This window comes from Salmo trutta, chromosome 4, assembly GCF_901001165.1.
Source record: "Salmo trutta chromosome 4, fSalTru1.1, whole genome shotgun sequence".
NCBI lineage: Eukaryota > Metazoa > Chordata > Actinopteri > Salmoniformes > Salmonidae > Salmo > Salmo trutta.
The window spans coordinates 36,843,955-36,860,103 of record NC_042960.1 but is presented as its reverse complement, the minus strand read 5'-3'; the positions used below and the strand labels follow the sequence as shown (position 1 = coordinate 36,860,103).

The window sequence follows — 16,149 nt, the reverse complement described above, 5'->3', positions numbered from 1 at the left end:
TGGTTCATTTGAAAAAAATATCATTCTATGTTTTTTTTCTGTGTTTGAGAGAACATGTGTGTGTCTGTTTGTACGCGTTCGTGCATTGTATGTCTGTATGCATCTGTGTGTGCACATTCGTGTGTGTGTATATCTGTCTATCTGTCAGTATGTCTGTTTGTCTGTCTATGACGTACTTTGTCAGCGGTGAACTCTGGGGGGTTATCATTGACGTCAGTGATCCTGATGATAGCCGTAGCTGTGTTAGACAGGCCATAGGTTGGGTTCCCCTCCATGTCAGTAGCCTGGATGATTAACGTGTACTGAGGAACTTTCTGGATGAAGGAAGACAACAGGGTACAGGTCCATGTTACAGAGTATAATATAGACAGTCTATATTGTGAACGCGCAATCATAAAAACATTGATACACATTGATAGACAGCACACACACGCACACACACCTCTCTGTCTAGCCCTGCAGCCACAGTGATGATTCCTCCTGTCTTATTGTTGATGGTGAACATGTTGGAGGAGGGGCTTTCAGGGTTCTGAGATATAATCTTGTATCGGAGCATCCCGTTGGCTGTTTTGGGGTCATCCTTGTCCAGTGACGTAACTGTCATCACAAAGGACCCTGGGAACGTAAACCAAACAAGTCAATTAAAACCTCTCACACAATGGAATACGTGCATGCGTGCGTGTGCGCTGTTACCTGGTTTGGATCCCTCTGGTACTGATCCGTTGTAGATGGTGTGTGTAAACTCTGGTCTGTTGTCATTCATGTCTATGACGTTGATGACGATGTCTATGGGGTTCTCTATCTGGTTCCCATTCAGGTCCACAGCATGGGCTCGCAGCTACACGGATGCATACAGTAGTACAGGTTAAACGCATGGTAGGGACATGGGCTGTCAACTATAGACACACAAATACAGGTTCATGGTTAGGCACACTTATGGGAATAGTATGGGCTCGCAGTTCCAGAGACTAATACGGGGTTAGGGCATGGTTGTCTTAACCTGGTTAAACCAGACTGTTAGCATAGCGTTCAGTCTGAATTCACCAGGCCATGGCTGTTCTCTTTCTATCACATTTGTTTCCAATTTGATAACTCATAACTTTCCCTCTTCTCTTGTTTGCTCTCTCACATGGATCAGAAAGGATTCCATATGTGTAAGCAATATGGTAATATCTCCTCATTGACCTTGGATAGGATTGGTATAGTTTTCAGCATTTTGCTTACACTTCAAAGGGCAATCCACCAAGGGCAGAGAGAGGGGAAGGGTGTAATTTATCGGGATTGGAACGCGGCTATTGACTCTGAGGCTTGTGTACACTTGGCCTCTCAAGGTTGGATCTAAAGATCCTTAAGTGTTTCTCTCCTAGGGCCTCTCCCCTACTGCTCTCTAACAGAAAGCACTACAGGGATGAAAGCTGAGTACGCTCCCCTGTATGCTGTACCCTGTCTTCAAAAAAGCCATGGTAGAGAGGCCTACCACTAGGCAGGGAGTAGTAGCTGCCATAACATACAGCTGTTACAGTACCTACTCCTATACCCTGTCTCATAGCTGCAATACTGGCTGTGCAGCTCCCTATACCAGTACTGCCACGACAACACCTAATTAATATTCATGACAGAGCTTCAGTGACTCTGACAACTACATCACTCTATGAATATTCATGAGATGGCCCCATCCTTCATGCAAATGCTCTGCTGCAGATCATAGTTGCTTGTGTGTCTGCATTGAGTGTGTTCTCAAGATCAAAGTTTCCTGTCCAACTTACTCTGTATGGCGTTTTACTACATTTCACATAGACCGATAAAGAATGTTGGCCACCAAGCCACTCATTATGGAGTAATTGACAGGAATGTGGATGCTAATTCTACTCATTCTAATTCTATGAGCTGAACACTTACATGGAAGTTGGAGATGTGTTCCCGGTCGAGGGGTTTGGTCACAGAGAGCTGACCAGAGATGGGGTTGATGATGAAGATCCCGGTCGGAGACTGGTCAGCACCGGGTCCAGTCACACTGTAACGCAGGAGACTGTTCTTATCGCGGTCCGACCGGATCTAACAGGAGGGAGAGAGAGAGTTACAGATGGAGAGAGACAGAGGTAGAATGAGAGATATTCCCAGTTTAGATACAGTACATTTACAACCACACTTATATTTAAAACATCTCTAGCTCCCCTCAACACCATACATAGGCTGTATAGTACAGACAGAAAACAGCAGATGCATCATAAACCTTAATAAAACATGTATAAATCACCATCACACTCCCATTAACCCCCTGCCTCACCCTTATGCCGCTGATTACAATATAAATATCATATCAGCAGATGGTGTTAGGAGGAAATAGTGAGCTTTACATACACTGGAACCGCACACATACAGTACGTACTGTACATATACACAAAAATTGTACACACAAACACACACTATAAAACCCTGTGAGCTAGTGGGGAAATGTGTCAAATGTGTCCTTTGAACTGTGTGTGTTGTATGTGTACTGTGTGTGTGTGTGTGTGTGTGTGTGTGTGTCTCTGTGTTCCAAATCAAACTGTATTTGTCACATGCGCCGAATACAACAAGTGTAGACTTTACCGTGAAATGCTTACTTACAACCCGTTTGTGTGTGTCTCTGTGTATGTCTCCCCTACCCTGACTAGCTCCTCGGGGAACTGTCCTCGTGAGTTCTCAGGGACGTTGATGGGGGGAATGACCCAGTCCCTCTTCACCCGCCTCAGAGATCCATCGTCCCCACCGACCAAGCTGTGCCATGGAAACACGATCTCTCGCACCTGCTGAGTCACAGCTTCAGAGCTGGAGTTCACCTGCAGAGATGAGACAACAAAGGTTACACACAGGTTGTGCAACGCCCCCCCCCCACACACACAGAGGCAGAGACATGCAGATTACTCAGACCCACACACCAACACACACAAAAACACTATGACAAACACTATGATTTAGTGTATTCATGGCCTCGTTCCACAGAGCTGGATTAATGACATCATTACTGAGGACCTGACCAATGATCAGACTGGCTGGCTGGCTGTGTATGTAACCTGTGTGTGTGTCCTCATATATATTTGCCGCCTAGGAATGCAGGTCTGTTTCCTCCACACTCTAATCTGAATCTGAATACAACCCTTCAGCCATCTCATCCTCTCTCTGCATCCCTCCACCTCATCTCTATCCCTATAGTTTCATCCTTTCTTTCACTTCATTCTCTCCATCTCTCCCCTATATACCCTCATCCAACAGCCTTCTGCTGCGTCATAACTCTTTCTCCCGCTTGCCTCTCCAAAGCCTCCCTCTCCTTCCTTCCTCCCTTTTCTCAGAGTATTCTGATCCATCCGTCTGCTGAGCGAGCTAGCTGACTAATAGCTGCCTAACACTCCACCTGTTCAATTCCATAGCTTTTATTCACAAGTTTGGTATTGGTGGTATTTTAACAGCTTTTTCTTTCCTCACACTGTTTTCCCTGCTCCCACAGAATGCCGAGAGACATTAATGGACACACTAAGCATATGGCACTGCACTATTTCTGGGAAAATGTTTACTGGGGAATGTCTCCTCATATATAGAGGACCTCCTTATTGCTCTAATTAACACACAGCAGGCAGTAGCACCACAAAGCAACTTGTCCTAGGGTTAAAGAACAAACAAAGTAACACGGAAAGTTTTAAATCATCACTGAAAGTGTTGAATCTGCGGACCCATATAGACGCCAAAAGAGTGTTAAATTAACACACTGCTTAGTGTAAAGCCTTATTCAAATATTTCCCAGAGTGCCTTGGCTTTCAAGTACATTGTAGAATTACCACCCATGACTCTATTTGTTAGTGACAGAGACATGGTAGCTGCATTCATCCATTTTCAGTCCTGTGGCCTTCACCAAGTGAGATCCTAAGTGAAAATGTTACCATTAAAAATAATACATATTTAACACAACATGTATTTCATAAGGCCTTCTTTTGAGGGCTTAGTTTTACACTAATACAGGGTCCTGAAACTTGAGTTTTTGCACCCGTTACTGAAATGTTTGTTCCAGTTTAGATGCTTTAGGTAGTCTTGTACCTTAGTCTTTCCGACCCTGGTAATCATTCTGAATACAGGATGTGGGTGATAAAATGTTGGACATCCCAACACTGGCTGGTTTCCAATAAGAATTACACATCACCTTGAAAGCAGAAAATGGAACAACAATGTCCCTGTCACTAACAACTTGAGTCATGGGTGTAAACTCAATTAGAATAAGACTTTACACTAAGCAGTGTGTTAATTTAACACTTGGGGTGTCTATATGGGTCCACAGACTCACAAAACTTTCAGTGTTGATTTAACACTCAGTGTTAAATTTGTTTGTTTTTTAAAACTGGAGAACTTGCTGTGCAGATGCTGTCTGCATTCGAAATTCTACCCTGTTCCCTACATAGTGCACTACTATTGATCAGGGACCTGGTGAAAAATAGCACACTATATAGGAAATAGGGTAACATTTGGGATGCACCCTGTACTGTAGCGAGCCTCGTCTTCTTTCTGTGGTTATCAGCACTTTACTGGCCATCAAAGACTAACAGAGTAGGTATATACCCCCGATAACATTATACTTCATCATCATGTTTCCATTGTGTTGTTTCTACACACTTAGGGCCAGGTGTTTTTACAGAATGCATGGGTTGTGTTTTCATTTCCCGCATGGGCCACATATGTGTAGTGTAAAAGTATGTTGCTTTGGATAAAGTCGTCTGTTAAATGAAAAAAAAATGGTATTATATCCCATACCTGTTTGATGAGTTTGTGTTCTGTCGTGTCTCGCTTTCCGTCGTTCCGGAGGAGGAGGTAAACATGTGTCTTCCAATCCTCCTTGGTCTCCAGATCCTTCGCTCGCACCACCAAGGCGCTCTTCCTGTCGGCAAGACGGAAGGCATGCCGGGCGTACACCGTGCCATCCTCATCCAGCCTGAAGTCCCCCACGTCACCCACCTCCAACAGCACCCTGTCGCCCAGGCCACAGTCTGTGAAACTCACTGCAGGGAGAGAGAGTGAGAGAGATGTCAGCAAGATATGAAAACAGAGGAAGACAACATACAGTACCAGTCACAAGTTTGGACACACCTACTCATTCAAGGGTGTTTGTTAATGTTTTACTATTTTCTACAGTGTAGAATAATAGTGGAGTCATCAAAACCATGAAATAACACATATGGAATCATGTAGTAAGCAAAAAAGTGTTAAACAAATGAAATATATTTGATATTTTAGACTTCAAAGTAGCCACTCTTTGCCTTAATGACAGCTTTGCACACTCTTGGCCTTCTCTCAACCAGCTTCAACTGGAATGCTTTTCCAACAGTCTTGAATTAGTTCCCACATATGCTGAGCACTTGTTGGCTGCTTTTCCTTCATTCTACAGTCCAACTCATCCCAAACCGTTCTCAATTGGGTTGAGGTCAGGTGATTGTGGAGGCCAGGTCATCTAAAGCAGCACTCAATCGCTCTCCTTCTTGGTCAAATTGACCTTACACAGCCTGGAGGTGTGTTTTGGATCATTGTCCTGTTGAAAAACAAATGATAGTCCCAATAAGCGCAAACCAGATGGGATAGTGTATCGCTGCAGAATGCTGTGGTAGCCATGCTGGTTAAGTGTGCCTTGAATTGTAAATAAATCACAGACAGTGTCACCAGCAAAGCACCATCACACCTCCTCCTCCATGCTTCACGGTGGGAAACACATATATGGAGGTCATCCATTCACCTAGTCTGTGTCTCACAACGACATGATGGTTGGAGCCAAAAATCACAAATTTGGACCAATTTGACCAAAGGACATATTTCCACCGGTCTAATGTCCATTGCTCATGTTTTTTGGCCCAAGCAAGTCTCGTCTTCTTATTGGTGTCCTTTAGTAGTGGTGTCTTTGCAGCAATTCAACCATGAAGGCCTGATTCACGCAATCTCAACAGTTGATGTTGTGATGTGACTGTTGAACTCTGTGAAGCATTTATTTGGGCTGCAATCTGAGGTGCAGATAACTCTAATGAACTTATTCTCTGCAGCAGAGGTAACTCTGGATCTTCCTTTCCTGTGGTGGTCCTCATGAGAGACAGCTTCATTATAACGTTTGAAAGTTTTTGTGACTGCATTTGTAGAAACGTTCAAAGTTCTTGAAATTTCCCGGATTTGGCTGACCTTCATGTCTTAAAGTAATGATGGACTGTCGTTTCTCCTTGCTTATTTGAGCTGTTCTTGCCATAATATGGACTTGGTCTTTTACCAAATAGGGCTATCTTCTGTATACCACCCCTACCTTGTAACATAACTGTTTGGCTCAAACGCATTAAGAAGGAAAGCCATTCCACAAATTAACTTTTAACAAGGCACACATGTTAATTGAAATGCATTCCAGGTGACTACCTCATAAAGCTGGTTGAGAAAATGCCAAGCGTGTGCAAAGCTGTCATCAAGGCAAAGGGTGGCTACTTTGAAGAATCTCAAATATAGAATATATTTTGAAATTATAACACTTTTTTGGTTACTACATGATCCAATGTTTGTTATTTCATAGTTTTGATGCCCTCACTATTATTCTACAATGTAGAAAATAGTAAAAATAAAGAAAAACCCTTGAATGAGTAGGTGTATCCAAACTTTTGACTTGTACTGTATATATGTATATATATATATATATATATATATATGTTACTGTGCGACTAAAATAATCTTGGTCAACCAACAACCTAAAGACCAAACAATCGACCAGTCAACTAATTGGGGTCAGCCCTAAAATGTAGTAATGACCAAATCGGCTTATTTCATTAAATGGACAATTCTGTGAACTGTCTTTTGCAAGTTTTCAATTGACACAATACCTGTTAGCCAAGGTGTCAGCTAGAGATGACGTGCAAGAGCTTGCAGGGAGTTGTAGTTTTACATGATATCTACTTTGATGCTAATCAGCATTTTTGAATCTGAGAGTATTGATAAAACTCACCTTGTCCAGAGAGATTTACATGTTTATCAAAACGTCACGCCAGGGTAAGCCTACACGAAACACAACCTTTATTTTAAGTGTTTCTAAAATCCCCTATTGGAAAAATGAATGGTGGAAATACGATTGGAACCATTTGCCTGTTTGACCGCTAGGTTTTATGGGTAATATGACACCTCCACTGTGGGCTCTATTGATAACTAAAATAGCAGTGCAGATGGACCTCTTTTGCTAAGTGCAGAGATGTATTCTAGGTAATGCGTGGTTATGGAACTGCTATAGACTTTGTGGTGCAGCAGAACGATAAGTGCACTTCAAAACCCAGGTGGGGTAATACTTCAGCTACACAACGTACCACTAACTTGAAAACCTCCATACCATTTCATTACTTTATTTATAATTGTTTGGGATGGTTTGAGACCATCTGGGACCATCACGTGAAATCCTGACAACTGGTAAAACAAATGTCTTGAGAAACTCTTACAAACATCCTAACATGGTCCTCATCTTTACGGAAAAAAACATGAATTTCACGTGATCATGTTTTCACATAGGAAATGTCACAAGTGAAGTGTTCCAAAAATACATTTTAACGTGAAATATTTAATGTCACGTGAAGTGTTCCAGAAAATAAAAAAAATTAACGTGAAATGTCACATGAAGTGTTCCATGTGATTTTCCACATCAAATCGACGATAGATTTATTGGCAAGAATACATTTTTGCATTGGTTATTTGTTACCATGATTATACAGTATATCCCCACACTTTAAAAAATAATAGAATGGTCACGGTACAATGTTTTTCTTTGGTTTACAAAAGAAACGGTACCTTTTAGGGTACATGTCTGGATAATCTAGTATAATGGTAAATTTTTTCTACACAATATATTCAATATAAGGTACAATCATTACTGCACTTTGAAATGTAGGTGGTGGCAATGTGCTCGGGCTTATTAGCATATTTGGGGGCATAGTGTAAAATATGTTGTATTTGTGCCAACCGTCTGAAAATGTTCTATGAGTTTAAGTGGTTTATCGTTATGTTGTCGAAAGTTGAGCATATCTTTTGACACGGTCAATTCTGCAATGGTTGTATGAACTTGTGACAATCAAGCGATGCATTGTTAAGAGCTTACTGGGCATTTTACAGTAGCTTAATGGAAGCTGGTTCACAGAAAGATAATGTCACATTTTCAACAACTTATTGTCAATTAGCTACAAGTTATTGTATATGTCACAGTAAATTACTTTAGCTCATGCCATACTCACTGAACTCATGGTGTGGCAGTGAAGTGAGTATTACATTATCATGACAAGCTATATACTAAATATTATATGGCTCTTTGGTATCCCATGCAATTATGTCAGCCTTTATCAGGGCTGGAGAACTGACAGTGTACAATCTTAATAAACAGAATACAACAGAGCACATTAACTGGATGACAGAGCTAGCTGAAAGCCACACCTCCAATATTCAGTTAGACTGCCACTGCTAGCTGACAATTAAAAGTAATGTCAGCCAGTAAGTTCCTGTGCATTTTCCAGTAACTTACTGAATAATGTTTCCAGTTAAGAAAATACAAATTGCAGTTAACTTACTGGAAAATACAGAATTACATTTTTACAGTGGAGCTCATTAGTGACACATATGCTTACAAAGTTTGCAGAACAGACAGTGTCAAAGGAAGTGCTTAACTTGCATCAGAATAACCATCAAACACGTAAACCCTTAACTGATACAACACTTTGACTGACGGTTGGTGCAAAAACGCATTTGGCCATGTCCCCAAATATGCTAATGAGCCCCACCAGTACATTACCCCCCACCTATCAATGATGACTGTGCCTTTTACCTACAAGGTACCGAACTGTACCATGTGAGTACCCCAGGGAACAACACTGTACCCTAACCATACCCTTATTGAATTTTTTGGTATTTTAATACTTGTTCCAAGCAAAAAGTATGAACCTAATGGCACTGCAGTAACACTGATGCACTCAACCAAGCAGTTGCAAGTTCAAATCCCTGAAGCGTTTATATATACTCTGTCAAAGTGTCCTTGGGCACTGGTAGATTCACATTGATGTAAAGTTGGTGGTGATTTTACATAATTCTGGGCAGCATTTAGTGACGTGCATGAATGTAATTTTGCCAATATGTCTGTAGCCTTATCTCCTTTAGGCTCACAGAACTTGTGGTGTTGCAGAACATGTCGCAAGACCTTTCAGGTTGGTAGCGACCAAGAGGTTTCAAGTTCAAATCCCAGTTAAGGCTGAGTCCCAAGTGTGGTCAAGGTACTAAATAATATTAAACACATTTTTTTACACTAAATGAAAGCAGCATACAGTCTTTTAACAGAAATTACACCTTGTTGTATATATTTTAGGCAAAGTGCAAAAATATATTCTTGGCAATATACAGGTATGTATAGCCAATCTCCATTATGTCCATAGTCCTGGTGGTGGAGCAGGAACATCAGGTACTTAGCAACCAAAAGGTTGTGAGTTTGGGTCCCAGATAATCCAGGGGACCGTGACAAAATGTTCTAAAAATGTTCTTGGGGACATCCCTGAAACAATATGGGAACCAGACAAAACCTGCAAGGGACAATGAATTTATAAATCAATAATATGCCACAAAGTAAAATATTCTCAATGACAACTTGGTTTAAAAATGTTTTCACCATTATAGTTTCATGGTATCACATTTTGAATTTCTGCAACCCCATGTTGTCACATTTACTTGAAACCAGCAGCATACTGTAACACCCTATGTCCCACTGCTGGTTTGCTGCTATGGCTAAGCAGGGTTGATCCTGGTCAGTCCCTGGATGGGAGACCAGATGGTGTTGGAGGGCCAGTAGGAGGCACTCTTTCCTCTGGTTTAAAAAAATACCCCAAGTGTAGTGACTGTGGACATTGCCCTGTGTAGGTTGCTGTTTTTCAGAAAGTATGTTAAATGGGTGTCCTGACTCTCTGTGGTCACCAAAAGATCCCATGGCACTTACCGTAAGAGTAGATGTGTTAACCCCGGTGTCCTGGCTAAATTCCCAATCTGGCCCTCATACAATCATGGCCACCTAATCATCACCAGCTTCCAATTGACTCATTCCTCTCCTCTGTAACTATTGCCCAGGTCATTGCTGTAAATGAGAATGTCTTCTCAGTCAATTTAACTGGTAAAATAAAAAGATATTATAAAATCATGTGATCATGTGGTTTTTCCATAAGCTGTGCCAGGCTTGACCAGACAAAAATAATTATGTTTAAAATACGCACACACGCGCACCAGAGCCCTGCTTTGGGGGCAGCAGAAGGTGGGGTCTTAGCTAGGATTAAACTGGAGCTCAGGGCTGATTGTTTTTCTTTGTTTCATCCAGTCAACAGACAGAGAAGTTAGAGCCGGTCAGGTCCGGAGCTGCACATCTTCTCTGTTCGTTCTGCAGCAACTGACTCACCATTATGGATCACCACCTATGTTCTTGCCTTATCTCTGGCTTCACCAATGAGCCACAGCAGAGCCAGTCTGATAGACTCAGAATGTGTGAATGTGAATGAATATCTGCATAGAGATGGAAACTTCGTAACTGCCATTCCACATGGTTCTCCATAGAGCCGTTATGGTACAATGGTTACGTACAATATATGGCTGGCTGGACCACAGTCAATAAGCTGCATTAATTCTACCCAGTAAGTTTCTACTGGTAGTTGTTATGTTGGTGCATGCGTCCATGTGTGTTTGTGAGTGTGTATGTGTGCACTTATTTTCCTACATTACTAGGACCCCAATGTCCTAATAGTTCACCTTAATGTCCTGAAAAGGTAGGAAAACAATAACTTTTTTCAAAAGTCAGTAAGTTTTTCAGGTCCTGAATTTGTTCAAATGCTATTATAAGCTTAAGGGCTAGGTTTAGGGTGTGTGTGTGTGTCTGTGTGTTGGTGCATGCGTGCATGCATCAGAAACCAGATTCCAATTCCAAATGTTCCTATTTGAAAAGCATTGAATAGGTCATGACTCTCCTGTGAAGATTTGAAGGATCAGGTGACAGTGGATCCGCTCTATAGAGCCCAATCTCTACTGCAGAGGGGGAGTGGTGGAGTAGGCCACTTTTTGGCGGTCGTAAAATACTCTGCTTCTGGGCTCTGTAGTGTTGAGATTGGAATGTGACTGTGGAACACAGAGAGACACTTGGCCAAACTTTGACATCAAAATGTTGAATAATTGAACAGTATTTCTGTATTCCAAACAGATGGACTGGTCCGTGGACACTTAAGGAACTGTCATGTTGAGTTTGTTTCATTTGGTGACCTCATAAAGGGTCTTTGTTTGTATACACTTCTCAATTATGGGGTTTGCATCTGAATGTTGTATAAAATAAATTAAGTATAAGAATACTTTTGGAAAGATAACATTGTGATGTTAGCCTTCTAAATGAGAGAATGGCTTTTTATGTAAAGTAAGAACAATGGTACTCTGAAAGATCCATTCTCAAGAACATTTCCCTATGTAACGACCATTAGTTTGCCTCACGTATCCATTATAACAGAGCTACAAAGGACACGGCGACCAGAGTTAAACAACCAGAGACTCTCTGATGAACTATTCTCCACAGACTGATCCAGTGTTTTCAATGGAGAGACAGCCACGACATACATATGTAAATATGTACATTGCATTTCTAAAATCAAAATGAGCGGTTGTTAGGGTGCTAAATATCCATATTTACGATAAACGTATTCAACTGTATGTATGTAGTGGGTCCATTCTGTTCTCCCGCTGTTTCTTATCTGTCCCCACCCCCTTTCCTTTGTCTACCAAGCCGTCATATCGGTTTCATCCACTAGGGACTTTTTCTTTGTGTCATGTTAGTAACCAATGTATGACCTATCGTGTATGTGTTTATGTAATTCTGTGATTATTTAGTTAGTTAGTTAATAAATAATTAACCAAATTTGTATATCACTGATTCATTAATTATGCTACGGTTTGTGCAGATATACAAGGGTTTGCAAGATTCAGAATATGACTTAAGGTAATAAAACATGAATAAGTGACTGTAATCAATAAGATATGAACATATCTGAAGAGTTAAATTCGGGAAATAGAGACTCTTTAAACATTTTCCTGTGGTGCCCCAACTTCCCAGTTAATTCATATTTACATGATTAGTTCTATGGCATGTTATTTCATTGTCAGCCATTTTTTACATTAATGCAAGTTAGTGCGAGTTTGACCATCAGAGGGCATCTTTGAGAAGCATTTGATAGTCTCCCATATTGGCATTACTAGAGAATTTAAAACCTTTTTTGTAATAACACAGTACATGGGATTGATTTTAAGAAATTTTGCTTAATAAATTTGATTGATATTATGTTGTATTATGGTATTCTGAGAAAAATGAAAATCGAAACCCTCAGGGTTTCCGTTAGGATGGAACAACGTGATGGTCGGGAGTAGGCTACAGTATAAGAGGATTGGAGGATTCTAAATTGTTTGCCTTCATTGGACAACTTTGTTCCAATATTTCTGTAAATCAGTGATATTTATTCCCATAGTAATTCGTTATGGATCATAACTAAATCAACATCTGCATTTTGAAAGAGTATTTTTATCAATATTTTATTAACAAAAGCATAAAGATACTGATGAAGAAATACAGTACTGTGCAGTATATGCTTTTACATTTGGATAATAAAGAATTTTGAAGATATAAGCTACTTGCGTTTGTTTATTAGGCTACTGTGCAGTCTGACAAGTAAACATAGCCTATAATACATACTGTAGTAAACATGAGAAAGTGCCTAATGGAGAGCAGGCCATGTATGTACTAGAGAACGTGGGCTTGCGGGAGATCGGGGTTCAAATCCCTGATGGGGAGGAAGGAGTAGGCTGTCCTTGTAAATAAGAATTTGTTCTTAACAGATTCCATATGTGTTATTTCATAGCTGTGATGTCTTCACTATTATTCTGTAAAAATAAAGAAAAATCCTGGAATGAGTTGGTGTGTCCAAACTTTTAACTGGTACTATCTTAATTCATTTGATTAATATTATGGTGTTTCTATTCCAAGAAAAACTAAAAACCCTCTGGATTTCCATTAGGATGGAGCTGAAAATATGGTGCTGTACAAGGTGGAGGTCGGCAGTACAGTACTGGGCTATATAGCTAAAAAATCCCTGTGTCGTGCGGGCAGGGCATACGGGATACCGGGTTTCAATTCCCCGACGGAGAGAAAGGAGTAGGCTATCCATGTAAATAAGAATTTGTTCTTAACTGACTTGCCTGTTTAAATAAAAGTTACAGTAAGAGCATAACATTTCTGCACCCTCATTTTCTAATTCTAGTCTAACCAATACCCAAACTGAGATTCAGTGAAAATTTCAATCTCATTGCTTTATCAAGACCAGTCCCCATGCTTGTCCCAGAGCAGCGCGAAACAATGCTGAAATCTTATTGCTTCAAAAATCGTATTTCTTCAAATCCTATTGCTTCTAACTTCAATATGCTTTTTAAATAAATAAGACCTGCACCACTTTTAACAGCACATTACTCAACACTAGTGAGATTAATTTCGCTTATGGTTTGCCTACAGTATATCTACAAATATTTTTTTCAATGACGTGACTCTCCGCCAATAATTACATTTAGAGGATTGGAGGATTCTAAATTAATATCTAAGGGGCATTTTCCATTAGGATCTGTGAGAATATCTAAGGGTATTTTATAGAATTCTAAATGAATTAATAATAATAATAATCGATTTGTTTAAAAAGTAACGATATTTTGGAGATTTCACTTTCATTTAATCTAGAGTGAGAAAGAAATATGCAATTCTTGAACATGGGGTGAGACGTTCTCACAAATTTGTTAATAAAGCAGCCAATAATTACATTTAGAGGATTGGAGGATTCTAAATGAATATCTAAGGGGTATTTTCCATTAGGATCTGTGAGAATATCTAAGGGGCTTTTATATAATTCGAAATTAATTAATAATAATAATAATCGCTTTGTTTAAAAAGTTAAGATATTTTGGAGATTTTGTTTTAATTTAACCTAGAGTGAGAAAAGGGCAATTCTTGAACATGGGGTGAGACATTCACACTAATTTGTAAATAAAGCCAGTTTGTTATTTAGAATTATTTATTTCTGAAGAAACCTAACTTTATTATTTAGCAGACATCACTTGCTTATATTCAGTCAACACATATCTTAAGAATATCATGGAATATAATTTAACATTTTCATTTCTCCATGCTTGTCTCAGAGCAGTGCGAAACGGTGCTGAAATAGACATCCTCAGCGGGAAGACTATATATAATGATATTTTGGAGATTATTTTGTTTTTAAAAAACCGACAGTGAGCGATTGTAATCTGAATAAAGGCCAAAATAATATTTATAAAGGCCAAAATATAGCCCAGCTAATAGCCATAGTGTTCTGTAGTTTTGACCCAATGATTAATCTGACAAAAAAAGAACTTCACGTCCTGCAGGCCCAGGCACAAATCAAAGCTGGCAAGACATAAAATGATGTCATCTTCACAGACCAATCAACCGTGGCCCTTGAGAAATTTGCTCAAAATTGCTACAGAAAAACACAAAGAAGACCAAGAAAGCTGAGTTCCAAGCATCCGCTCAAACTCAATATTTGATTTTTAATGGTAAGTTTGGCTATTTACAAAGCAAAAGGTACATCAAATATTGTAGCCCACACCTCATGGACTGTTATGTGTTCCACAATAATTCAATCTTGCCTCCTTTTCAGGTATCATGGCTCGAGATTTCTTTGAGGAAGAAATCATCAAGAGATATGCTGGACCCTACATCAGAGAGGTGTTTCTGGGACCACATCGTTTCTTTCAAGGTAGGATTATAGAAACATTTTGTTGCGTTTAGGCCTAGTGACATGTATATTTCTATGACTGTACCTAATGTTGGCTGTTAGCATAAAGGCTAAATGTCTTTTTCTTCTTCTCCAAATGCAGACAATGACCCAAAACACACTGCCGCCCGGGTTTGCATTGCAAATGAGGGCATAAACTGGGTCAAGACACCAGCAGTGTAAGTAGACCTTCATGTAGTAAAATAAAGATTAAATAAAAATAAAAAAATAAAAGACCTACAACACCTATGGTAGGCCTACAGTATATCTAAACATATTTGTAGGTCTCCTGATTAAACCCGATCGAACTTGTTTGGCATCAACTGAAACCATTAATCCACAACTCTGCCAAGCCGATAAGCAAAGATGAACTGGTCAAGGCCATCAAGATGTTTTGGCTAGAGAAATTGACAATACAACAACGCAACAAATACATTGATCATCTCAGCAAGGTTTTAACTGTAGTCGTGGAGCTGGGTGGAAGTGCGACTAAAATGTAGTTTAAAGAAACATCTCCATTTGAATGTCTTTTTTCTCGTTATTTTATTAATGAAAGCATAAAGATGTTGATGAAGAAATACTGTACTGCTTTTTTGGAGGACAATCAGCTGTCCGTCCTGTCTCCCTGTAGCACTGTCTTAGGCGTCTCACAGTACAGACATTGCAATTCATTGCCCTGGCCACATCTGCAGTCCTCATGCCTCCTTGCAGCATGCCTAAGGCACATTCACACAGATGAGCAGGGACCCTGGGTATCTTTCTTTTGGTGTTTTTCAGAGTCAGTAGAAAGGACTCTTTAGTGTCCTAAGTTTTAATAACTGTGACTAATTGCCTACCGTCTGTAGGCAATTAAAGCTGTTAGTGTCTTAACGACCGTTCCACAGGTGCATGTTCATTAATTGTTTATGGTTCACTGAACAAGCAGGGGAAACAGTGTTTAAACACTACAATGAAGATCTGTGAAGTTAATTGGATTTTTACGAGTTATCTTTGAAAGACAGGGTCCTGAAAAAGGGATGTTTCTTTTTTTGCTGAGTATATATTGTTTTTTTCAGAACATTAACTGTGTGTAGTTAGATACGTGTTTAGGTAGATGCAAGTTGGGGGGGTTCACACCTAGCTCAAGTTGGCAATGGGGGGGTTTCACACCTAGCTCGGCTATTAGACAGTTGTTTAGTAAAGGTTGAATAGTCTATTGTTCAGCTAATAGCCCATCCTAGAAACGTTGTTTGCAGAATTCACAGCCTGCTACGGTTGTGAAAAACTAATAATAATACTT

General features: G+C 39.9%; 1 protein-coding gene across 1 annotated transcript in view; it reads right to left on the bottom strand.

The window, feature by feature from the left end:
• The window catches only part of LOC115192305 (cadherin-2), a 95,148-nt gene that overhangs the window by 39,286 nt on the left and 39,713 nt on the right, over window positions 1-16,149 (bottom strand). The window contains exons 3-8 of the mRNA XM_029750643.1: window positions 4,780-5,024; window positions 2,649-2,822; window positions 1,900-2,055; window positions 694-838; window positions 443-615; window positions 177-314 (exon numbers count right to left, since the gene is read on the bottom strand). Coding sequence (XP_029606503.1) covers window positions 177-314; window positions 443-615; window positions 694-838; window positions 1,900-2,055; window positions 2,649-2,822; window positions 4,780-5,024 — 1,031 coding nt within the window. The remainder of the gene's footprint in view (window positions 1-176; window positions 315-442; window positions 616-693; window positions 839-1,899; window positions 2,056-2,648; window positions 2,823-4,779; window positions 5,025-16,149) is intronic.